Consider the following 19,236-nt stretch of genomic DNA (forward strand, 5'->3'; position numbering starts at 1 on the left):
CGGGAACAGAGCCGCTCGCCTTCCATTGGCTGAGGGGAACGGGTCACGCCCGCCCACCCTCCGTCCCTATTGGAGGAGTCCCCGCGGGTTTGCCCCAGGCCCCGCCCCTCCTCCATAACGATTGGGCGCCCTCGGGAGGGACGGCGCTACGTCGGGGGTGGGAGGGGGCTCCAGCCGCCGCAGCCGCCGCCTGCGCGGGAAGAGAGGCGCCCTTCCGGCTCCGCGTGAGTGGGGCGGTTTTTCGGCCGTTGGGGGAACGGTGGCCACGAGGGCTCGGTGGGCGGGGCTAACGGCGCGTTGGGGGAGGGGGGCGTCCGCCGGTCTGTCGGAGCTCGAGGGCGGCTTTCGGCTTCTCCCTCCTCCCAGAGACCTGCCTTTAAGGCTCTGTTGGGGGCGGCTGGCGGATCCCCCGGGGCGAATCCCCGTTTCTCCCTCACCCACACATGAAGCTGCCTTACACTGGATCAGACCCTTGGTCCATCGAAGTCAGTCTTGTCTACTCAGACGGGCAGCGGCTCTCCAGGGTCTCAGGCAGGGGTCTTTCGCATCATCTACTTGCCTGGTCCCTTGAACTGGAGATGCCGGGGACTGAACCTGGGACCTTCTGCATGCAAAGTCAGTATTGTTTATTGCATTCAAAAGTCAGTATTGTCTACTCAGACCGGCAGCGGCTCTCCAGGGTCTCAGGCTGAGGTCTTTCACATCCCCTACTCACCTAGTCCTTTTAACTGGAGATGCCGGGGATTGAACCTGGGACCTTCTGCATGCAAAGTCAGTATTGTTTATTGCATTCAAAAGTCAGTATTGTCTACTCAGACCGGCAGCAGCTCTCCAGGGTCTCAGGCTGAGGTCTTTCACATCACCTACTCACCTAGTCCTTTTAACTGGAGATGCCGGGGATTGAACCTGGGACCTTCTGCATACAAAGGCAGTATTGTCTATTGCATGCAAAGAAAGTTTGGAGACAAGCTGGGGAAACCCCGGGAGGGGCACACATGTACCATGATGCTGTTGGGAAGTGTGGGGGACGGACTACTTACAGCATCAAATCTGCGGCAAATAAACCCAAGTGGAAATTACCGAAGTCCCATTGAATCACTTACTTCCACGGCTTGTGTCCTGTGCAGGCTTGTGTACTTGGGAGTAATCCCTCTTTGAATTCACAGAATTCTGAGTAAAATTTTGCAGAATTTACCTGCGGTCATTATAACATTGCGGGGGCCTGAAATCTTGAAGTAATCCTTCCTAAAGTCTTCATGTACAGTATAACAAACCCCATTCTTGATGCAGTAGCAGGTAAACCACCAACCTGTTTTCTGCTTTTAGTATGGTGAGTGGTTAGAGTGTCCAGTGATTAGTGTGTTTCAGATCTGCATGGAAGTTCTTGGGCCAGTCATACGTTCTCAGCTTCACCTACTTCAGAGGTTGTTGTGAGAATAAAATGGAGGAAAGGAGAATGATGAAAGCTTTGGGTCCAAGGTGGTATAGGGGTATGGAGTAGGGGTCACTGGAGGTGTGTGGTGGGGGGAGGTAGCTGTGTATTTCCTGCATTGTGCAGGGGTTGGACAAGATGATCCTGGAGGTCCCTTCCAACTCTATGATTCTGTGATGTTCTATAAATGAATAAAATGTAGATTGTAACAATCAATAATTTACCAGTACAGTAATGATACACCTCAGCTTCCTGCATTCCATTGGAAAGCCACAGCGAAAAGTGAACTGATCCTTTTAAAATGCGGTACTATAATGAAAGCTTGGTGGGGAAGGAACGTTTCCTGAAGGAGAGGTGACGTTGCTATCTGGCATCCACCTGTGATGGAATCTGGAACGGCTTTGTTGGCTGACCTTAGGGAGCTAGTAGGTCTAGCGGGTGTTCCCTTAGGTACCTGTACCTTGATAGTAATATCACTTGTTTTTGGTTGCAGAGTCGCAGACGTCTTGCTATGAGTAAGCCAGACATAAGGAAGAATCAGGTCCCCAAGGTCAGATTTGTGCCAGATGAAGATGTTCTGCAGCACATTTCTGAGAATGCTGGTATGGCTAGAAAGGGCTTCGTTGTTAATATTCATTCATTTAATTTATTACGGTCAAAGACCAGCTTACATAAAAACATTGTCAATATTAAACGAGTTCTGATTTGGGGCTTAAAAAAACTTGCTTGGTAAGCTTTGGATGTCCTTAGATACCTTTAAAATTATGTGCTTTCTAGAAGAACAATTGTGTGATGCTTTTCCTGTTGTCTCAGATGCCATATGACATCTGCGATAACAAAGCATCATGCCCTTACAGGGAAAGCATCACACTCCAGTTTATTATTTTGTTTTGAAATAAACCATGATTGCCAGTCATTGTTCTGTTTCTTTAAAGTGCTAATTTCCGTTGATTGTGTTCTGTTCAAAGTATTCCTGATAATGGTGCATTGGTCTTCAGGACAGCCAGTTGTAGTACATGGAAATCTCATGATTTCAGGATAGTGTTTCACTAAGGCAGAAAGAATTATAGGGATCCTCAGCATGGTTCCTGTGGGTGCCAGAGCACCTCTTGGTGTGTTTCCTGGCATCTGTTTGCTTTCCTGCTGTCCTGCTTCTAGCCCCTTGTATACTTTTTCCTTGTCCCTCTTGTGGTTTCCAGCTTCAACAAGGTTCAGGTTTATTGCATGTGGCCAAAAGCCGTTACAAAAATTGGAACACAATAATAGAACAATCTTCCAGCTTCCTTTCCCTTTCTTCCCCCTCCCTGCCCTTCACTCCTCTGCCACACTGCTTCTCCCACCAGCTTCAAGGAGTGCTAAAGGGGTTGGTAGAGACGAGAGGGATGAAATAGGGCTCAATAAATCTGGAGCCTGGAAATTTGAGGGGAGGGGAGGGGAAGAGGTGAAGCAGGGAGAAACAGATCTGGTGCCTTGAGGTTTTCTTGTGGTGCCTGCCTGTTTTGGGTGGATCAGATAAGCAAGTGTTTGAAATGTACCTTCTGTTCTGTGCCATGCCATTAGCGAACCTTGACAACTGAATACTTCTCATAGTGACCACACTCCCCGAAATAGTTCTGGTGGTCTTTCCTAAGCAAACTGGTGAAAGTTAATTTGCTGGAAATTAGAGCTTGTGGCACTACCTTGTTGTTCACACTGAATAACATAATTTTTGGAACTAAATCTAGTGGTATCTTAATTGATAGTAATACATCAGTACACAAAAAAGGAGCTGAACATATAAGCAGAGAGAGAAAGGAGGGTACTTATGTTTTTCTGAGTAGAAATAGCAGAACGGATACCATTTCTTTGACTTCAGGTCTTGTTGTTCCACTTCTAGGTCCTAAGGTTCAGAAGAACAAAGTTCCACCTGTGCTTGATGTAAAAAGATGGGTGAAGGAAACAGAAGGCAGCTTTGATGAGGAGACTGAGGACATTTTTGAACAGCAGGACTACTTGTCTGTTCTAGGGACAGGCATCAAAGGTATTTCTGAACAAAGGGTAGCATTTGAGTGGGCTAAGCAATAATTGTCTAACACGGAGGCCCAGAAATTATTGTAGGGCTTGGTTAGTTTGAAAAACATTTGCATGTTTCATAATATGTAAGTCTTTGGCCAAGAACTGTTATAAGCGTCCTCCCTCCCCCCCCCCCCCCAGCAAAAGACAAAAAAGAAAACCCCTTGTTGCCGCTTTGTTTCTCTCCTTTTTTAAGGTTCTCTGAAAAATGGTTCTGGTGCAGGTGGTAGCGATGTCTTCTCATTCCAAACTCCAAACCGTTCCAAAAAGATGGCAGAGATGGGTATGTTTGTTTTACTAAGCAAATTAATTTTTTTCATCCCAGGCTTGATGCTATGTGTGAGATTTAAAAAAAACTCAAAGCTAATTTTGCTTTGATTCTGTAAGTTCAGTGTATTTTGGTGCTGTTGCATGCCAAAATGTTGGCATCTGAGCATCATTTAGACCAAAGCTTCTTAAACTGTGGGTTGTGACCCCATATGGGGTCACGTAACTGAATTTGGGGGTCACTAAAAATTTTAAATTCTTTATGATTTATTATCAGTAAATGTTTGATTTGTATGCCTGTTTGTATACCTATATACCTGGGGTTGCGTAAAAATTTCTTGGGCAAAAAGGGGTTGCGAGTGGAAAAACGTTTAAGAAGCCCTTATTTAGACTATATTATAGAGGACTATATGGCTAACCTTATAGGGTCAGTGAAGCTCTTTACTTGAACACATGAAGCTGCCTTATGCTGAGTCAGACCCTTGGTCTGTCAAGGTCAGTATTGCCTACTTTGACAGGAAGTGGCTCTCCAGGGACTAAGGTTGAGGTCTTTCACATCCCCTTGTACCAGGTTCGTTTTACTGGAGATGCCAGGGTTTGAACCTGGAACCTTCTACATACATAGCAGGTCTACATACATAGCAGGACAGCCTTGGGCCCCTCATGGCAAACCACTGCTAAAATTTGGTGGAAATTTCAAAAGAGTTTGTGTTGCAGTTTGGTGAGTGCTGGTAAGCAAATTCTAAACACTTAGAGCTTTCTTAACCTTTGGAGCTCTGCAGGTTGAAGCAGATGAGATGTGTGGGTGGTCGCGTTGTTATGATTTGATCTCTTCTATGCGTTTGTCATGCCGTTTGCCTTAGACTGGATTCTGACTCCCACAAACAGAAGGAGTTCATGGACATTTATGTCCCCTGCCTATTGCTTTCCCATGGCATGCCCTGAAAACGCCTCTCCTGAACCAATAAGCCGTTAGTAGGTTTGGGGATGCCACAGCAAAGAGTGGGAATAGGTGAAAATTGCAAGGGATCCAACCTATTGTATTTTTCACTGTGTTTTGGTTTTGCCTTTGCTACTGTAAAAGCTTGTGGGTGCTGAACAATGTAGTTCTTCAGCTACGTTTGTTATCAGTTTTTTAAAACGTCGTGTTGTTGATTTTCGCCCATCGTCTTTAATCTGGCAGTTCTTTTTGTTCAAAGCCTCTGAGCTAGCTCACAGGTCAGGCAAGAATGTGAAACATGACATACCAAAGAAAGCGGAGAAGAGAGAAAGCTCTCCTAAAAGCACCAAGAGTAAGTCCTGTTATAATAAGACTGATAAATTAAAAAGATGAAATTACGGCACAATTTTGCTAAACAGTGGCCTTCTTTTAAATCAGGAGAGGCTAGAATTTGCTTTCTTTGAAAAAACTGAATCCTGCTTTTCATTTCCTCTTAATTCTGTTGCATTAACCCACAGGCCTTAGCTCACAACGCAGTACAGCACACAAACTTTTGTATCCTTATTTTGTGGAGTCAAAATAAAATGACTAAATGCCGACTGTATTAGCAACTACCGTAGAATCTCTCAAACCCAACACTGAAGTTAAAGCTTTCCTCTAAAGTTAGAGCTGTTCTCTAACACAGCTTTAACCTACCAATTTTGCCTTGAACAGGTAGGGTTGAAGCCCCTCCCCAAACCCTGCCCTCCTCAGGCTCCCCCAAAAAAACCTCCCACCGGTGGTGAAGAGGGACCTGGCAACCCCATTGACAGGGCTTCTTCAAAATTTTAGTGTAATTGAAGGCAAATCATTTGAAGGGAAGGGCTATGCTGCACCTCTCACGTGAACCTGATTTTGGCAGAACATTAACATCTCTCAGCCTAATATATCGACCTAACTATTCTGGGTGCCAACCTGGATGGCCCAGGCTAGCCTCATCTCATCAGATCTTGGGGGCAGTGGTCACCTGATATTGTTTTAGGTGAGGAAATGAGCTGATGTGTGCAGGTGCGAATTGTTTATGACATTCTTTTGTTCAATTTGTAGAGCCCTCTGCATCAAGCAAAGGCGAGGTGAGTAGCAATTTGTTTCTTGTTAGTTATTGTAGCATTTCATAGAACATAAATGAAGTTGAGCAGCAAAGCTCTTTTCCTGATCTACTGTTACATTGTTTAGGATAAACTATACCTCTCAGTAGGTTACTTTGTGACTCAGAATTTGTCTTGTTGAATTATTTAAAATGTTTACTGAGGAAGCAGATCTAGATCTTATACTCAATAGTATTACAGTGGCAAAAATTTATATGGTATCTTAGGGGGGGGAGTTGACTTGCCACCAATTTCAGATTGGTTCAAAATGTAGACAATGGCGGTAATGACCAAACTAATGTATGTTACTGCCTTGAACCATGAGGAAATTACAAGAAACTAATTAGGAATCAGTTGAGAGAATTTGTTGAGAAATTGTCAGTGATATTTGTAAATTGTTGATCGTTTAAAGACAAAAGCATACATTTCAAAAATGTAATAATGGCTGCAAATACAGTCTGAAATTGAAATTAGCCTCCTTTATGGCTAGGTAAAGTAATGGGAATTTGCAACTAGGATAAGCCAACCGATTCAGGTCTTTATTTGGATGATGATCTTATTCCTAGAATGTTCAAGAAGAAATTTTGTTTGGGGATACGATTTAACATACTTGCTGCTTTTAACAGAGTAAAAAGAGTGAGCTTGCGTCAAAAAGAGCGTACGGATTCCGGAAAAGAATCATAGGTAAGCATTTGCAATAAACGGTTGCTAATATAGCTTGGCAATATTTTGTAACTTCAGCATTCCTTAATATATTCTGCTTCTTCAGTTATGGTATGGCTATATGGGAGTCCTGTATGCTCACAGCTTAACAATTTAGTGATAGATATAAAATACAGAAAAGTGAAGTACTCTGTGTTGTGGGATGTTTTGCATTTCTTACCTTGGAGTGAACAGTGTAACTCACTCTGGCTCCTTGTGTGCGCTGTTAGTAAGGATTGTGGGTATAATGTGACTTAAGTAATCAGATGGAAACATTTAGAGTTGGGTTGGGCTGAGTTTGAGTGGTAATAATCTGACTGGCTACCCTGATATCATTCCAGAACATTGTTACCCTGGGACTAGAGTGATAGATCTGGGCTTTTGGCCCATTAGACAGTATCCTGACGTATCCTATCATTCCACTAAGTACAGTTTGGAGCCTTCCTCCGACTTAAGTGGATCTTCCGTTGGAGGAAGATTTCTTTGGCTGCAGAAACTTCCTCCAGCCTAAGATTGCATACCTGCTGCCTATTATCTCCCTTGATGGGCCAAGTCTAGTTTTTAACTGAAAAATGTACTCCTTTGACCATCGTGTTCAATTCTGTTAATGACACTGGTGTTTGGGTGTATTAATTTGGGTCTTAAAATTGCTTCAGCTTTGATGGGGGGATTTTTGTGTGTGTTACCTTTTTTATTCATTTCTGCTTACTAGTTAGCAAAATAGGCACCTATTAAATATATAACCTTTACCATAACTACAAATTTAAACTAAAATGTAGCATCTTCTAATGATTTGAGCAGGGGTTCGGTTTTAATTCATTACAGCAGATTTCTAGACTTCACCTGCTCATGAATTTTACTGGATTGAATGGTGCTTTGCATCGTATAATGAGGTCAGATCCCAAGGAGCTTTATGGGAGCTCCTGTCCTGAGGTGCTGAGAGAACCAACAAAGGGAGGGGAAGGCGGTTGGGATAAACAAGTGAAGAATGTGCATTCATTCCTGTTGCATATTCTCAAGCTTAGTTTCAGTAGGGTTGCGGTTATTAGGGAAAATGTGTCTGTGAAGTAATAAAAGACTTTGCTCTATCAAGCATATCTAGTTTTAAGTACAAATTGTGATCCTTTCTTTAATTCCACCTGTTCTTAGACCGAGGTCTTGGACAATAAAACCATGAAACTTAAATAAGACCCATATCTAAAAACACCTCCCTTCGATGCTTCTCTACAGCCTCTAAAAAACTTGCAACAAAATAAGTACATTGTGGGTCAGAGTCCTCTAGGAGGAATTGAATCTTTTGCTCTAAAGTCGTTCGAGATCAGAGTGTGATCCAGTATGTGTAGATCTACTGTGTGCGGTTTATAAAGAAGAAGGGAGTCTGGTAGAAAGCAAGCTTATTACTTCCTCTTGCCAAATTTTCTTTCTAGCCCTGAACAAGTGCTCTGATAGCGAAAGTGATTATTCCAGTTCGGACTCTGAAAAGGATAGTGATGACAGTTGCCAAGAAATCGTTGATGAAGATGTTCAGCAGCAAACACCAGCCATGCCCCAAACAACGACTTCAGCTAGCGATAAACCACCAGTAAAGAAGCTGAAGAAAGACATTTCTGTGAGTATAGATGTTGTGGCCATCGGGTAATACAATGTCAGCGTTATGTCAACAGAATTTTTAAAGAAGACGTTCAAAAATGTAATTTGAGAACAATTTGGCCTCTGACAGGCATCTATGTTCCTGACAGAGGTATAAAAAGGACTAGGATAGTTAGGCTGCTGAATTTTATCATAATGTGTTTAAACCAAACAAATGCCCTAGCGCCTTGCATAGGGAAGACCAAAGAGATTGAGTTGTCTTTCTTTTCTTAATCAAAGATACTGAAAATGTGAAAATAGGGTGAAGACATATCATTGTAAGGTATGCACTCTTAATGCTAAAGGGTCTGAGCATACAATTTAAATAAGGCTTCTGTGCACCCAGAACATGGTTCCTTTCTTGTGCCTTTATTTTCTCTCCCTTTTCTGCCACCTTACACTCAGAAAGCTATTGTTGTAGAACGGTGAGATTGAACAAGCCATCTGTTTCCTTCCCAAAATAATGTCAGGAGAGTATACTTGATGATCTTTTATCTTTTTTTCCCTTTCCTCAGAGCAATTTGGTGGAAGAGTATTTTGAAGCGCATAGCAGCTCCAAAGTCATAACCTCTGACCGAACACTGCAGAAGCTGCAGAAAGGAAAACTGGATCAGGTGTGGTAAATGCCAGGTTGTGTTTGTAATGGCTTTTTTGGAGGAACCTTCTGGCAATTGTCAGTCTCTTCTTAGGGTCAGGTGATACAGTGGCAAAAACATGGTTAGAGCTTTATAAAGCTAGCAATAGTGTTGGGGGGATGGTTGGAAGAAAAATGCTGTTGTGGGTTTTGGCTGAAAGGTGCAACTGAAAATTGCAGCTGCAGAGACGTCAACTCTACCAATTCCTAACATCCAGCATTTGATGAGCTATTAAATGAATTATTGGAATAAAAGTACCTGAGGGAGATAAGGAACTATTCATAAGTTATTGTGGCTTTATATAGAACATCTGGTGTGCAGGATTGCCCACAACCTGGAGAAAAAAATGTTCTGCCCCTTTAAATAGAAGCTTAATGTATGGAAATAAGCTGGTGAAGCTTTTAATGGCATGGGAGATAAGTAACATCACCAGGTTAATCACATCCTATTAAGCATCTATTAAGGGGGCAGGCATTCCCCCCCCCCCCGGCTGTTGGCATTCCTACTAGTATGCCAGACTCTGTAATCCTTTTTCCCTTTATCACATAATTCCAAAGCAATGAAAGAGTTTTTTGCTGTGTGGACACCAGCTTGAATGAGAAGGGTTTTAAACAAACTATAATGGCAAATGCTAGTATTTGCAGTCAAGCCATTGTTAGCTGCCTTGGACACGTAATGACACGTAAGAAGTAGCTGATGATGACCTCCAATCACACCAAGGGGGATGTGCCATACAAGCAGGTATTGGTTCATACAGTGCCAGCTGAATTCGGCAACTGACTTAATCCATTGTTTCTTTAGCTTATTTGACCCTCCTTTCAGTGCAACAATGTCTGGGAAAGCAATCTGTCAACAGCAACCGAAAACCAATTTAATGTCATTGCTACAGACCTGAGATTTTAAAAAATAGTTACCAAATCCCAGGAAAATTGGAACCATTAAAAAGGAACACTAAGATAACCATTTTGTAATTGACACACTTAAAAGCAGTTTAGAGCACAGTGTAGTCTGATTTTGTTGAACAGAGCACATTATCGTGCTGTTTTCTCCAAACAGTATTCTTTAGGAACAGTCCTAAAAAGATGCTTTATAAATTGCTAATAACTTTATCAAACTAATTAAAATACCTTCAGAACTTTTGTTGCAACAGAGATAAGAATTATAGGACACAGTTTGACATAGTCTGTGAATATATATTTATTTATTTATTTATTTATTTATTTATTTATTTATTTATTTATTTATTTTGAACAGCCTTGTCTGGTCTATCTGGAAACAACAATTTATTCCTCACCAAACCCCTTTCATGCACTGAATAATTTCCTTCAATTTCTCCACCCTGTTGAATGACTCTCTTTCTGATACAGGAGACTCTGCAGAACGTCTTGAATAAAGTGCCAGTTGTTTTTGCTGCCGAACGTGAAGAGTTAAACAAGCAACATGAATCCCTCTTTTACAAATGGATGTTACAGTTGCAGTAGGTATCTGCAGTATGTAGCCTTCTACCAGCAAAAGGGGAAACTAGAAATAAAGTCATTGTTTAATACGTAGACTAGGGGAATAGTCTTCTCTTCGGAATTAAGCTGCATATGAGACCTCCTTTGTATTTTCTGGGAGTTGAGATCCACCTCCTTAATGGAGAGCCCATGTGAATGAAATTTGGACTGGTAGACATCTCCCACGCTTGCTCTTAAATAGGAAAGAAGCCATATATCAAAAGCACTTCTCAAGACAACACCTATGGTAATTGGTTCTTGGTTCTGTATAACAGGAAAAGTGCACGGGATGAAAATTATCCTAGAATGTACATATTGTAAGAACATGGAGGAGGGGAGAACAATATTCTAAGCTGCACAGAGTCCCAACTATGAGGAGAAAAGTGGGATATAAATAAAGAAGAAGAAGAAGACTTGGTTTTTATATGCCGACTTTCTCTACCACTTAAGGGAAACTCAAACTGGCTTACAATCACCTTCTCTTCCCTTTCCCCACAACAGACACCCTGTGAGGTAGGTGGGGTGGAGAGAGAGTGTCTAGCTCAAGGTCACCCAGCTGGCTTCGTGTGTAGGAGCAGGGAACCAAATCCAGTTCACCAGATTAGCCTCCGCCGTTCATGTGGAGGAGTGGGGAATTAAACCCGGTTCTCCAGATCAGACTCCACCACTCCAAACCACCGCTCTTAACCACCACACCTGCTCTCTATGCAATAAATAAATGCAGTTATTTCTAAGATACTTTCTTTTTTTAATTCTGTGAATTTTTTGATGTGAAGGTATGCCATTAAAAATATGTATTTAGAAAAGAATCCCCCCCCCCGGGTCAGAATAACAAGTAGATACTATGGCCTACCAGTAGATTTTCAGTAGTGTCTGTGGGATTCTCAGTTATCTTGTAAGCTTGAGTGTTTTTCTTTCTTCCAGCTTGGGATTCAATATTGTGCTTTATGGGCTAGGTTCAAAGAAAAACCTTCTGGAGAATTTCCGTGTATCTTTTCTTCAGGATTCGGTTCATCTTGTTGTGAATGGGTTCTTCCCCAGCATCACTGTGAAATCGGTAAGCAAAAGGAGAAATAGGGAATATTCAGTGAGTTTGGATCTAGCCAGCATTTTCCCCACTCAATCTCACCCATGCTCTTCCTTGTCACGCCCCTCCTCCACAACTATCCATACATGCAGGTCCTGTGTATCCCACTGTAGCCTTTTTTGGATGGTCAAAGGGGACCTTTCTGCCAGTTTATCACCAGCAGAAAAGCTAATGGAGAGGAGTCTCCATAGAGAGGAGTCCGCAAAAAACCTTTAGCGCTGTAGATAACTTTTCCCATTCTGTTGAACACGCAGTTCAACCTGGAATACATTATCTGCTCTTTAACTCAAGAACACAAGAGGCAATCCATGCTGACTTCAACTGCAGTTGTGGCCGCTTGCATGCTATTGTAGGAAAGAACAAGCTGGCATAAAGAGAGAGTTCCAATCTGAAGCTTAGAGAAACCTACACTAGTGTGTATTGTAATTTCTGGAGCAGACCATTAAGAGGTACTTCACTGTACAAAATTCATATGTGAAAGGTCTTTCTGTGCATTGTATGTATCTCTTTTTTACTGCATGTTGTCTTGTAGTAGGGATTTTATAATGTGTGAGATAGTCAGAAATTTGGTTTCAGCCTAGGCCTTTTATTAGAGCCGTAGCTAAAGAATTATCCCAAAGGAAGATGGTGACCTGCCACTTTTCTGTGCCAGATTCTGAATTCCATCACGGAAGAGGTGCTGGATCACATCGGCACTTTTCGCAACCCCCAGGATCAGTTGGATTTGATTGTGAAAAGATTTAAAGAAGGTAAAGTGAGCGAGCAGGTGTCCAAGCAGTCTGGACTCTGCTGTAAGTTAAAAAAACCTTGGAGAAATCTACTGGCTGGTTGCTTGCTACTGTACCTGTATTTCCCAAATAAGTTAAAGCAAGAAGATAATGACCCTTGTTTTTAGTGACCCACTTAGATGCGGAGCCAAAGTTTAAATCTTGGGGACTTCCTCCAACAGGCCTTGAGGCCTTACCATGTGTACACCTTCAAATTGTTTCTTTCATTTTGGCAGCTCCGGGACCCACAGAGTACACATGAGAACCTGATGCAGAAGAACGCATTATCTACTGCTCCAGCGTAGAAGCCAGTGTAGAAGAGTGTTTGGAAGCTGCAGCTAGTGCAGAACACTGAGGCTAGGCTGCTGGTCGGGGCCAGCTATGGGGAGCATAAGACCCCGATATTACAGCAATTACACTTATCTACTAATCCATTCCTGATCCAAAGTGTTGGTTTTGACCTTTAAAGCCCTTGGGACCGGGGTGCCTGAAGGACTGTCTTCTCCCATATGATCCTGCCCAGGAATTAAGATCACAGGAAGAGGCCCTCCTATCTGTCCCACCAATCAAAGAATCTCGTCTGGTGGGTATCGGAGAGAGGGCCTTTTCAGTGGCAGCCCCATGATTATGGAACAATCTCCCCAGGGAGGTGTGCCTGGCCCCCTCACCTTCTACCTTTAGGATGAAGTTGAAGACGGTTTTATTTAGGACCGCATTTGATTAAGTTACTAGCAGTCCTAAATGGTGATTTTAATTTTGGTTTTTATGTACTTTGTCTATATTGTAAGCTGCAAGGAGCTCCTTAAGGAAGAAATGGGGCTAATAAATATTTTAAATAAAAATAATAATATTACTGAGGTGTCAATGTGCTGTCTTGCTGGAAGCTTTTATGTTCCATGCTTTGCTTTGTTGTGGTAGGAAAGGGTGAACACAAATAGTTGATTCCCTTCTTGATGAGTCCTTTAGATGCACTGGAGAAGGTGGTTTTCAGCCTTTCATTAGGCTTTCAGCTAACATATGAAGAAATTGAAACTTTTTATAAAACATTGAAGTTTATAACTTGTATATGTAAAGAATCCTGATACTAAGGAACATTCTTACATAAGAACATAAGGAAGGCCTGCTGGATCAGACCAAGGCCCATCAAGTCCAGCAGTCTGTTCACACAGTGGCCAACCAGGTGCCTCTAGGAAGCCACTAACAAGATGAGTGCAGCAGCACCATCCTGCCTGTGTTCCACCGCACCCAAAATAATAGGCATGCTCCTCTGATACTAGAGAGAATAGGTATGCAGCATGACTAGTATCCATTATAACTAATAGCCATGAATACCCCTCTCCTCCATGAATATGTCCACTCCCCTCTTAAAGCCCTCCAAGCTGGCAGCCATCATCACATCCTGGGGCAGGGAGTTCCACAATTTAACTATGCGTTGTGTGAAAAAATACTTCCTTTTATCTGTTTTGAATATCTCACCCTCCAGCTTAAGCAGATGACCCCGTGTTCTAGTATTATGGGAGAGGGAGAAAAACTTCTCCCTGTCCACTCTCTCCAAACAATGCATAATTTTATAGACCTCTATCATGTCTCCCCTCAGCCGCCTTCTTTCCAAGCTAAACAGCCCTAAGCATCTCAACTGCTCCCCCTAGGACAGTTGCTCTAGTCCCCTAATCATTTTGGTTGCTCTTTTCTGCACCTTCTCAAGCTCTGTAATATCCTTTTTTAGGTGTGGTGACCAGAACTGTACACAGTATTCCAAGTGTGGTCTCACCATAGATTTGTACAAGGGCAGTATGATATCAGCAGTTTTATTCTCTATTCCTCTTCTAATTATGGCCAGCATGGAATTTGCCTTTTTTACAGCAGCCGCACACTGGGTTGACATCTTCATTGAGCTATCCACTACCACCCCAAGATCCCTTTCTTGGTCTGTCGCTGCCAGCACAGATACATAGATTTTGGCTTAGATACCATACAGTTTGGCATGTGCATACAGATGCTCAGACACAAAACAGTTACTTTTGGTTGGAAATGGATGTACAGCAATAATGAAAGGGGAGGCTGCGCTGGCACCTGAGCTTTGTGCTGCCGCACGGCTCCCCAGAGCTGGCGTAAGTGACCCTGCGCTGGCATCCGTGCCGCTTTACATGGCACAACTGGCACTTGCGCTGGTGCTGGGGTTACGCGGGCTCCTGAGCAGCCCCCTTTAGGATTGCTCAGTTAGACTACATTTAATCTTGATAGACACCCTCGTTTTGCTGATTGTCTGCTGGTCCTCCTCCTCTCTTTGACCAGATCCTTCCTTGGAGCTCTACCTGCTCATCCATAACCTGGACAGCCAGATGCTGAGAGGAGACAAAAGCCAACAGATTCTGGGCCAGCTGGCGTCCCTTCCCAACGTCTACCTCTTAGCTTCCATCGATCACATCAACGCTCCACTCAGTGAGTCCGTGGGTCTTTCAGACCCTTCCCCTGCTCTTTTTTGTTTTTCTTTAAAGATTAATGCTATTGTTACCATCAGCAGTAACGTTTACTTCTCTGATATTGCTGCCCAAACTGTTAGTCCAATGTTTTATGTGTCCTGCTTCTTTTCACACTGGCTTTGTAGTGATATTTTTTGTCTTTGAATGGGATTGCCATGCTCGCCTTTCCACTGTGAACTGGCAAAAGCTTTTTTTAATGCAGCGGGTAGGAGAAATGGTCATTGATGACACGGTTGGGAGTACCCTAATGTTTCCCTGTTGTGCCCATTTTAAAATGCCCTGCAGTGTGGTCCCTGCCTCCATCATTTTTAAACAGCGGCAATTTCTAAGAGACATTCAGCTTGAGAAATGTCTTTAAGGTGTCACAAGACCCCCATTTATTTTTGCTGCAAAATACTAATGCAGCAAACCCTCAGGATTTAATAGGCCTAAAGTACCAAGGAGAAGAAAACACAAGCTGGTACTTAAAAAAACCCAACATGTGTTTTTTTTCTTGGAAGTATTTGGTTGTAGATTTCATTTCTTTTGGTGGTTAACAGTGACATGGAGTGGATAGATGACTTGGGAAGGAGGGCAGCTTAATCCTGGATGCCACAGAAGCAAGGCTGAATGAAGCTGCCTGAAATTTACTAGAACATAGCCTGTTTTCCTCTTGAAAAGAAAGCAAGAATTTTACTAGCTTCCTTTAAGGCTTTCAGTATACCAAATACATAGGGAAAAAGCCTTCCTGTAACTTATCCAGTGTAGGGGGAGCACTGCGGGTAAAGAAAAACAGGCAGGCCTCCTTAGCCGGCTTTCTGGTGACAAATGAAGACCAGTAATTAGCATCCATTTTTGCCGTTGCCATGGGGCATTGTGGGATTGTAGTGGGAATGCAGTACTGTGTTTCAAGTTCTGTGTAGAACCACAGTTCTAATTCTGCCCATCACAGAAGAGCGGTACAACAGCAGCCCTGAAAAACCCCAGCATGGAAAGGAATGCCAAGAAGTAATTAAAATATCTATCTACCTAGTACAGGTGTGCCCTGCCCTCCCTCCTAAGATCCAAGGGAAAGCATGTATTGCTTTCCTTCTCCCATTTTATTCTGAAAACACTCTGGTGTCATAGGTTATGTTGAGTGAGTATGATTTGGGCCAAGGTCACCCAGCCGAGTAAGGATTTGAAGTGGGATCTCCCAGAGCCTAGTCTAACATTCTAACCGCTGCAACACACCAGATTACATGTCTACATCATGCAAAGCACTCCTACGTAGGAAAAGTTTGAAAATATTATCCATAAGCCATTTTCATGCTTTTTACTACACATTGTTATGCCTCTTCAGATGACCTACATTTCCCAAGGAAGATAAAGGATTCAACTCCTAATCTAAAATAGATTCTGCTGATATAGCAATCTGCGGGAAATGCTGCCCCGGACACCCCCAAAACGTGGTCACTAAACCATGTTTATAAATTTCCCCCTTTCCTTATTGTACTCTTTTTTTTCATTGTAGTGTGGGATCAGGCAAAACAAAGCCTATATAATTGGTTATGGTATGAAACGACCACCTACAGCCCTTATATCGAAGAAACATCCTATGAGAACTCAATGTTGATAAAGCAGTCCGGGTCTTTGGCTCTGAGTTCTCTCACGCATGTCCTTCGCAGTCTCACTCCTAACGCAAGGTAAGGAATCGGGCAGCAGCTAGAAATAATAGCAGTAATTCACAGGCACGAGGTTTTTTCCCCCGTGTTCACATGAACCATTTATGTTGAAAACCACCTCTGGCTTGTTGCTAGTGAAATGTTATGTTGTGCTGTTACATTTCCATTGTGTCTGAGAATATGCATTGCCTGCCATTCAGGTCATTGACACAGATAAGACACCAAATCTCTCCTGCTATATTGCAGGTCATATATTAATATACATTTCTACAGCCCATGTCCACTTCCTGAACACATGAAGCTGCCTTATACTGAGTCAGACCCTTGGTCCGTCAAAGTCAGTATTGTCTACTCAGACCGGCAGCAGCTCTCCAGGGTCTCAGGCAAAGGTCTTTCCCATCACCTACTTGCCTAGTCCCTTTAACTGGAGATGCTGGGGATTGAACCTGGGACCTTCTACATGCCAACCACTGAGCCACAACCCTTCTCTCCTCTGTTTTCACACAGAGAGCCTTAAAAATGCATCACGTTTCCTTATTTTTTGAAGTGTATTTGCATATCCAGTTCAGTATAACTCAAAAAGATAAAAGTTTCCCTCCAAAAAGAGCTCTTTTGATAAAGGCCGGTGGGTGAAAAAGCTGGGGCTTCAATAATATGGATTTGGAAGAGAGGAACGGGTAGGTTGATGTATGGAGCAGAGATCTGTTCCAGGACTGAACAGGACCCCAAAAGAAGATCCAGAACCAAGAACAGAGATAGAATATGAAAAAAAAAAAAACTGGCCATGTGTTATTTATTTATTTGGTTTGTATTGCAGTGGATTTTAAGGACTCTGATTTTCTTTTAATATCCCCATGGTAGTTATATGATGAAGTTGAAAAGTTCCTGGTCTGGATAAAATATATTTTTTTCTTTTTTTAAAAACCTCTCAGGGGTATTTTCAGGCTTCTGGTGCAGCATCAGCTGGAGAATAAAGATAACTCCTCGTACCCAGGTAACGACTGTAATAGTGATCATGAATTCTGGTTTGTGTGTGTTCTGGAGGTTAGGCTTAGAGTATTGCTGTCACAAACTGCATCTCTGCAAAACATCTAAGAAGAGGTATAAAAACTCACATTGTCTATAGAGATCCCCATTCTGAACTGTGACTTCAGAGATGATCTGAGTCTGAACCTGGTGTCTTTTCAGAAGAAAACATGTTCAGATTTAAGTGGTATATATTTATTTTTGCCTGAGACGTAGTTCTGAACAAATCCATTTTATTTTGAAGACTAGAAAAGATTTTCTCTCCTCTTCAGTACCCACATATCGGGTATTCCTAGAATGTTTAGTTTTTAAGTTTATTAAAGATTTGTTTTCAAGATGGAAAAATATGGTTTTGGCTGTGTGACCGAAGGTAAGCTGTGGGAGCTAATTTGTGGCTGCGCCCACGATGCTTTGTTAGAATTCCAAAGGAGCCCGTAGGTTAAAAAAAGACTTGGGAGAAGCGGACATGATGAAGCTATGCATTGGGTAGAGAGTGACAGAGAACTTTTTCTCTCTCCCAGAATTCTTGAAATCAGGGACATTCAATGAATGGCAGTTGATGTGTAGAAGATTTAGGATGGTAAAAAGGAAATACTTATTTTCTCAGTGACTAAAATATGGAATTCGCTGCCAGAGCATGTAGTGATGGCCGCAGGCATAGATGGCTTTAAAAGGGGATTAGGCAGATTCGTGGAGGATGGGCCTATCAGTGGCTATGAGCCATGGTGACTAAAGGAATCCTTCCCCTTCAGTCAGTAGACCACTGGGTCGCAGTGCCAGGGCACGGCCTTGGCCACTATGCCCTGTTGGCCCTCCAAAGTAACTGATTGGCCACTGTGTGAGGCAGGATGCTGGACTAGATGGACCACTGATCTGAGCCAACAGAGCTCAACTTGTGTTAATTGTAGTGAGACGGCCACAACTGTGCTTTTCACTTGAGCAAGATTGCTTCTAATAATGGGTATTTTGTTATTTTACTTTCCTAACAGGGCTTCCCTTCCAAGATTTCTACCAGCAGTGTCGAGAGGCCTTCTTGGTCAACAGTGACCTAACTCTCAGGGCTCAGCTTACAGAATTCAGGGATCATAAACTCATTCGGACCAAAAGGGTAAGTGAGGTCCTATTATAGTTTAGAAGTATGCGTTTTATGTCGATGCTGCTGGGAGAAACTGTGCTGAGAGATGATGGGTGAACGATGAACGCTGGTTGAACTAAGATAGAAATACCAGGTGCACACTAGTATGTTATTGAAACAAACCATGACTTAATACCATGCAGAGCTTATGGCACACCAACCCAAAATTCTCTATTTAATAGTGGATCTTGTCCTTATGAGGAAGAGATGCACTTCAGTTTATCCTAGTGATGCATTACAACTTCAGGGAACAGATCCATTTTAGTACACTGGCATATACTGGCTGGGCTGAATAAAAACATCTTGTGCTTATGCCGCATTCTAATATATACTGTGCTTGTTTTCAGGGTGCTGATGGGGTAGAATATTTATTAATTCCTGTGGATACTGGGACCTTGGAAGACTTTTTACAAAAAGATAGTGAACTCTGAAATCTCTTCTATCCTGTTACGAGCTGCCCTCGAAGACTGCCGGACTATTTCCCTCTTTGCCATCAATCCTCAGATCTCAGGAGTTTACCTATAATAATGGGAGTGAAGTACTGTGTAAGCAAAGCCAACTTATAGAACTACTCAGGTTTCCCGCTCTGGGTGATGTCTTCTTCCCGTCCTTCTAACTCTAGACAATGTCAGTCATCAGTAGCAACGTGCCTTTTGTTTATAAGCCTGCTGGAAAAAAGGGCTTTATAGGAGTAACTTGTGCTTAAAAATATACATGGTTGTCCATCTGGTTGTCAGTGGCAGTCGGAGAGATTCCCAGCAAGGAGCCTGAACATGGATGAGAGCAAAATATGGACACCAGAGATAAGGATGTCT

At 42.7% G+C, this 19,236-nt stretch overlaps 1 protein-coding gene across 1 annotated transcript; it reads left to right on the forward strand.

The window, feature by feature from the left end:
- The first annotated feature begins 206 nt into the window (after positions 1 to 206).
- ORC2 (origin recognition complex subunit 2) lies at positions 207 to 18,896 on the forward strand. The gene is made up of 17 exons (XM_056861432.1): positions 207 to 224; positions 1,926 to 2,034; positions 3,309 to 3,452; positions 3,681 to 3,767; positions 4,951 to 5,043; positions 5,778 to 5,817; positions 6,447 to 6,502; positions 7,948 to 8,129; positions 8,665 to 8,763; positions 10,152 to 10,261; positions 11,205 to 11,337; positions 12,020 to 12,116; positions 14,430 to 14,576; positions 16,110 to 16,281; positions 17,193 to 17,254; positions 18,276 to 18,394; positions 18,769 to 18,896. The coding sequence occupies exons 2-17, from the start codon at positions 1,944 to 1,946 to the stop codon at positions 18,850 to 18,852; spliced, it is 1,716 nt and encodes a 571-aa protein (XP_056717410.1). The 5' UTR covers positions 207 to 224; positions 1,926 to 1,943; the 3' UTR covers positions 18,853 to 18,896.
- The last annotated feature ends 340 nt before the right edge of the window (positions 18,897 to 19,236 follow it).

Source organism: Euleptes europaea, chromosome 15, assembly GCF_029931775.1.
Source record: "Euleptes europaea isolate rEulEur1 chromosome 15, rEulEur1.hap1, whole genome shotgun sequence".
NCBI classification, from domain to species: Eukaryota; Metazoa; Chordata; class Lepidosauria; order Squamata; family Sphaerodactylidae; genus Euleptes; species Euleptes europaea.

Bases quoted from the DNA above. Each gene is read 5' to 3' on its own strand.
- ORC2 (XM_056861432.1), top strand. From the start codon at position 1,944: ATGAGTAAGCCAGACATAAGGAAGAATCAGGTCCCCAAGGTCAGATTT. The intron at 16,282-17,192 runs GTAAGGAATCGG...AAAACCTCTCAG, and splicing joins AGTCTCACTCCTAACGCAAG to GGGTATTTTCAGGCTTCTGG. The intron at 17,255-18,275 runs GTAACGACTGTA...CTTTCCTAACAG, and splicing joins AGATAACTCCTCGTACCCAG to GGCTTCCCTTCCAAGATTTC.